Consider the following 6,804-nt stretch of genomic DNA (forward strand, 5'->3'; position numbering starts at 1 on the left):
AGAAGTTCATTTCAGGGCCTCCTGGTGCTACACAAAATGCTTGCTGTTTGCTCTAAACAATGAACTTTCATTATTGAAGGAAGGCTGAAGATTTGAGGGTCAAGCTCTAGGTGACAATGGGATTACGTTTCCCATAGTGGTAGGAAAGTTTGTGCAAGCCCTTTTGAAGAGTTTTGAACAAGTTTTGTCTTTATTATGGCCTTTATACAGATCATAACTGGCTTTCAGGACAGTTCCATGGTCCAGAGAGAAAGCCTGAGTAATAGCAGAACAGGCAAGATTAGCTTCATTGCAGTCATTGAAATTGTCATTTTAGATTGAGATATATTCATTTTGTGTTACATGTAAATGCTTCCTCCTAAGAAGAAATTTAATGTGTAAACTGAATAAAAAGTTAATGAATGTGAAGTTATTTAATTTAAAATAGTTTTGAATTTGTATGTCTAGAAAAATACTGCAGATAAATCTAGATGCTACAAAATTTGGTTCAAAAGATCTGTCCAGTTCTTTGTAGCAAAAGTTTACTGATATCATGCCATATGCTCCATTTGTCACATGCTGTCATTAAGGCACTCATTAAAATGCATATCTGAAGGGCCAGATGTTTCATCTTTATTATACACCATTTTCTTCACATTTACAATTCATGTATGCTTATATAATGGCTAAAATTTTGTGAATATTTCTTTACATACTTATGCATATGTTTTGTTTTTCTGTCTCTATGTCTGTAAAATCTATACGGGCATGTTTTTATATCTATATACACACATATAGAAATGGATTTTTTTGAGTATGGACCTGTGAATTTATTCTACCCCATTTAAAAAATATATTCTCTTGTTCAGAAGTCAAACTATTAGATACCAATACACAAGACAACTAATTACTCCCTTCCATTTCTCCTGGTATCTTTTCTTCTCCTTTGTTTCAAAATATTGCTTGCGGGGCACCTGATGAAAGGGAAGTGCTATTAAAGGAGCCACATGAAGGGGCATGAAAACAAAGACCTTAGTTCTCTGCGGACTAGCCAAATAGTGCTTGAATCAGAGACTTTTAAACAAAATATTTTATTATTGATTTAAATTCAAATCATTGACCAAGCCCCTTCTACCCAAGTCCTGATTTTTCAAAGTAATCTAGTAGTAATACACATAGAAAATATATGGAAAAATTGAGTGTTGCTCAAGATTGAGGGGACAGATAACTGGGTGACTTGTTTTTTTCTATACTGTAGGTTTGGAATTTTAAAATGCAAGACATTATAACTTTCTAGCTTGTTCAAGAAAAAATAAATTTTTCTAAGTTTCTGTTGTATTCAAGAGAACGCATGCTGCCACATACATACAGGAACCTTTAATATTTGTGATATTCTTTTTTTTTTTTTTTTTTTTTTTTTTTTTTTCTTGCGTTATGCGGGCCTCTCACTGTTGTGGCCTCTCCCATTTGTGGAGCACAGGCTCCGGACGCGTAGGCTCAGCGGCCATGGCTCACGGGCCCAGCCGCTCCACGGCATGTGGGATCTTCCCGAAACGGGGCACGAACCCGCGTCTCCTGCATCGGCAGGCGGACTCTCAAGCACTGCGCCACCAGGGAAGCCCCTGTGATATTCTTTTTAAAATTTTTCCACGAACAGGCCAGTTACCAAAGACTAAAACACATGCATAAGTTGGTTTGTTGTATTTTTTTGAAAGTAAAGAAAGAAGTAATACTAGATAAAAACACAGATTTGTCTTTTAAGCTGTGTTAGGTTTTTTTTTGGTGGGGAAAGACATAAGTCGAGAAGGAGAAAACAATAATAGTATTTTTCATTTTCATCTTTTCCTCTAAAGTGAATTGATGAAAAATTATACTGCAAAAAGGGAGGACTGATCTCCTACATCAGATCTTTCCTTAAGTTTTAATAGGTTGGCTAAAAAGGGACCAATTAGTTCTTACTTCTTATCCCCACAAGATTATAGCAACATACGTAGTAAAATTAATTCAACATACTTCACCAGTTTAAACAAGGAAATTATTACTCATCCTGGGTGAGTGGGTGAGTAATTCTTTGCAAGATTGTAAATCATCCTGAAATTCCCAGAGTCACAGGTGGAAATTCCCAGGCTCAGTGGTAAGTAAGATAGTCCTTAGTTTATCAAAATGGCTCTCCTTACAAGACCATGTTATTTGTGATGGGTCATTTTGTACCATTGTTATCATCTTGAAGGAGAAGCTACCTTATAACTTAGCTTGGAGTGAGTCTTATTTAAGTCCATTTAAAATATGTTTCTCTTCCTGGTTTTGTGGATCAGATTTTTCCCAGTTGCTTCTTGAAACAGTTCTTCTAACCACATCATCATTGGAGTGTCTCATTACTGATAAAGCACCTGAAAATCCTGAATCTGAGCACTTCCTCACATCTACCTGTTTTACAGCATTGGCTGTCACCACCTTATATTACAGTGGATCTAAGGTAATGAGGTATTAGCAGTTGGTGCCGCATTATCTTAAGCCTCTGGTGGAACCCCACCCTTCTCATAAAAGGAGGATACTGTTATTTTTGCCATGAGTTGGCTTCAATTTTCCAACTTATTTCACATTTCCACCTGGGTTAAATGCACACGCTTGCCATGTGTTCTGATCCATGCTTGCTTTATGAAGGCCTATTGGAGAACAGGCTTTGAAGACACAGAGACGTGGATTCAAATCACTGTCCTTACACTCATTAGCTGTATAACACAGAAAAGCTACTTGACCTGTGCTTCCTTATCTATAGAGCAGATATTATAAACTGACATCACAGGTTTATTATAAAGATTGGATCCTGTGTGTGATGAGCATCCCATAGCATCTTAACGTAAAAGTCAGTTAAATGGTATGAAAAAAAGTAAGTTGTCACTGATGCTATAAGCAAAAACAGATTTGGAAGTCAAGGACTAAACTTATGCATATGGTTCCCATCAAAATTCTTAAATTATTTCACTTCATCATTAGCTCATTCAAAATAGAGGTTTCAGGTCTTAACCCAAATCTCTTATCCTACTAACATTTTCATCTTCCCACAGCATCAATTTTATCATGCTCTGTCTCTTTAGAAGTGTTGCCAGGAACTTCCCGTTCTAAATCCTCAACATGGCATCCTCTGATCTTTAGCATTAAGGTCCCTCACTCTCCAGACTTTATCATCTACCACTTCAAACCAGCTCTTAGATCTAATCAGGCCAGAGTTCTCACCATTCTCCAGGGATAAAGAGTTAATCTCCAACCCTTCGTGTTTGATAAGGCATAGTCCCTGTCTTCAAGGGGCTCGGAGTATAGATGAAGAGACCAACTGTCTGTGGCGAAGGCCAATAAGGGGTTGACTATCTTTATGAACGGAGGTCTATGGTAAAACAAGTGAAGGGGTGATTAAATTCAGCCGGGAGTGGGGCTGTGGTGGGTGGAAGGGCTAGGAAACACTTCAGAGAGGAAGTAAGCACTTTTGTCAGTCCTTTAGGAATGAGCATGATTTTATTTTGGGCAGAGGGAGCCGCATGACCAAAGCCTGAAAGTAGATGGTCCTCATCCAAGGCACTACAGCAGATGGCAGGAGGGATGGCTGAGACTGGAGAGACACACCTGATGAGGCTGGCAAGGGCCAGGCTGGGAAGTTCTTTGCTGCTCTACCAATAAACCTAAAAAGAGCAGCATTCCTTTTCCTGAATTCCTGGTGCAATTATTCTTTGTGCACTTGTTTTTGACATTAAAACATTTTTTTAATACAAGTGATTTATAGGTCCCTAGAGAACCAGGAAAAGCCATGAAGTTCTTTCCTTTTCTTCTCAGCTCTTCCCATGCAGTGCAGCACATAGGATTGAAGGTATCACGACACAGAGGTGTAAAGTATGTACTTAGGGTTTGAGTTCCCTCTCTGCTGTTTCCACCGTCCCCACTTCTAACTGGGTGAACTTAGGAAAGTTACAGCATCTCTATGAATGTCACTTTCTTCCTCTGAAAATGGGGATAATGCCAATTTCTATATGATAGGCCTTTTATAATGATTCAATAAATTCTTAACCAATGTTTCCTACTCAATTATTCAATAAGCATTAATTGACTGCCTACTACAGGATGAGACCTGTGCTAGATTCGGATTATTCAGTGATGAGTTAAATAGACATGGGCTTTGTGATCTAGTATTTATTATTATTACTATTGTTATTATTAATGTAGATCTTTAATAAATACTATTAAAACAAATTAATGTGTTTCAGCCACATCAATATCTTACCTGCGGTTGGACCAGTTCCCTCTTGCCCTGCTCCCAGAGTGTGTTACTTGACTGGTTGACTGACAAGAATTGCCACATCCAACGTTTATGGAGCCCACCAGTAACACGGTTGTGTAGCTTTATCAGAGCTCTTATCCTAACTAGGTTTAGTAGGTGAGACCAACCTCAGGAGGATAACTATGCATGCTCAAATCTAATTCTTAGTATGGCTTAGTCAAATTTGTGTTGTTTGAACTGTTCTCCAAAACTTGCGATTACCAGTGCTCTGGAAAGCAGAAGTCTAGAATCCTTGGAATAACTAGTTTTGCGCAAAAGCCATTCCATGATAAAGCTGTATTTTTACTGCTGGTGAAGTGAATGTACAAAAGTAAGCACTGCCATTGTTCTGGTAGATGTGATGACTCCTTACTTGATAAAGGGATGCACCTGTCAGTCTCAAAGATGTAGAGTCACCAACAGCAGAGAAAGGGGTCAGAGGCAGATGTTGTGGACTGAGAATTGAAAATCATTCCTAAAGACAACCTGGGTGTGCTGGCCTCAGGCAGAAGCAGTGGAACAGCCGCGTCCCGTGGCCGATCACTGTAGTCCTGCCAAATGGAGTGATTTAACTTCTCGGTATAACTATAAGAATAACATCTGTAAACAGCTTACTGGTAAATGTGTTCCTTCATGGATTGTATTGTTCTAACTTTGACTCTCTTTATTTGCTGCTCAGTTTAGTTTTTGCTTAAAAACTTTATTTTTCATCAACTTTGTGTCCTGGGTGCAGCATATTTCTGGTTGCCAAATTTTTCTTTCTTCCCTCAAGGGGAAATCCTAAGGTATCTGTCAATAACATCCAAATCTACAGTCAGGAGTGGGGCACAATAAGGCAAAAATGCAAGTTCCTTGCCAGAAATATAAACAAAAAACTATACTGGATTCAAAGACAGGAGATGGGATATATATACACACACACACAGGGGTATATCTAAAAAGGCTTCATGGAAGATGTCAATTTGGGGACAGTTTTGAGAGGTAGGTGCTTTGAGAGGGAGGCATGTATTCAAGGTAGAGGAGTTAGCATAAGCAAGCCAGGGACCAGAAAGCAGAGGTTACATTGCATATTGTAATGTACACCAGTTTGGCAGGTGGCCACGCATTCATGATAGACTGTTGGAAGATGAGATTGGAAAATTGGCTGGAGCTAGACTGTGTAGGCATTGAAAATCAGAGGGAATGGGTTGTCATTAAGGTGTTTAAGCAAGGTTATTCCTAAAAGCCTTTATTCCAGACTTCCTGGATCATATATACCCTTAAATCACAATTAAAATTACTTAATTATAAAGTACCTTGAATAATTCAAGCATAAGCCTTTTTCTTTTCCCTTAATCTACAATAGATTTCTTCTGCTGATTTAGAGATTTCAAGTGCAGTAGAACTCTGTTATATCATATACTCAGAAATATCCTGGGTCAACCTATGTCTCCTTTAACCATAAAAGCCTGAAACAACATGGCTGTATAGACACATGAATCCCTGGACCCCAAATGAGGGTATCCATTGTATATCATTTCTGTCACCTACAGCCTACCTTTTATTTTCTGCATTTTTTGTAATCTAAATTGTGATAGAAGCCAGCATAGTCACTTCCTGCCAAATCAAAGCATTCAGCTTCACTTTAAGCTAAATATTGAGACCTTCTCTAGTATATCTAGTGGTGGGCTGAGGTTCAAAGTGTTTCAGCTGAGCTCTGGCCTCATTGACTTAAAACATCTTAATGATACTTTGTTATGAGAGTCATTAGGCCCAGAGTCTGTAACACACTCTCTGTGCCCTGCCTCTGCTAGAGCAGGCACTATGTAGTGAAGAAAGCGAGAGAATGTAGGACAAGTCCTACTGGCCTGGCAAGGGTCCCACCTAACTCCTCATGACGTGTCCAGGCCAGGTGACACCTGCTCGAAGGTGTGGATAGGCAGTTCATTTTATGGAGAGTAGGAGGTGTGGGCTCAGCATTTTTTTTTTTTTTTCCTTTCCGTGAGGCAGTATCTGAAGGATATTCATTCTCTCTTGAGTCTAAACTTTATGCAACCAGCAACAACTGGATGTTATTTTAAAATAAGCAAAAGCCACCAAAAGATCCTGGTCTGGGTCCTTGTTTGAGAGAAAGAGTTGGTTGAGAAGTGTTCATTGGTCAGGATTAACCCAAGGGAAAAATCCAAGAGGGAGAGAAGACCTGCGGGTTTCTTACCGCAGCCCGCAGGAAGGCTATGCCATGAAAAGGCTTCTGACCCATTGACACGCAGCAAGTTGGACGGGGAACCAATTCTTCTTTGGAGGTTTGGAGGAGAAGAGAGGAATTCTCTTGTTTGTGGCGTTTGAAGGATGGCTTCTCCATTTCATCAGCTTCACGTCCTGGTCTGGAAAAATTGGCTAGGCGTCAAAAGGCAGCCGGTGAGTAAAACAAGGGAAGGGGTCCTGGGGGAAAGGCTCCAGACAGTTTTTAAATGTAGTGTTCATGACAGGTAAAAAGAGAAGTAGAAGAGTTTTAAATCATTTTCTAAAGCAGGAAT

At 39.3% G+C, this 6,804-nt stretch overlaps 1 protein-coding gene across 1 annotated transcript in view; it reads left to right on the forward strand.

Moving 5' to 3' along the window:
* The first annotated feature begins 6,616 nt into the window (after positions 1 to 6,616).
* The window catches only part of ABCA12 (ATP binding cassette subfamily A member 12), a 184,381-nt gene continuing 184,193 nt past the window's right edge, over positions 6,617 to 6,804 (forward strand). Inside the window, exon 1 of the mRNA XM_007456410.1 lies at positions 6,617 to 6,685. Coding sequence (XP_007456472.1) covers positions 6,617 to 6,685 — 69 coding nt within the window. The remainder of the gene's footprint in view (positions 6,686 to 6,804) is intronic.

This window comes from Lipotes vexillifer, unplaced genomic scaffold (genome assembly GCF_000442215.2).
Source record: "Lipotes vexillifer unplaced genomic scaffold, Lipotes_vexillifer_v1.1 scaffold1179, whole genome shotgun sequence".
Lineage (NCBI taxonomy): Eukaryota > Metazoa > Chordata > Mammalia > Artiodactyla > Lipotidae > Lipotes > Lipotes vexillifer.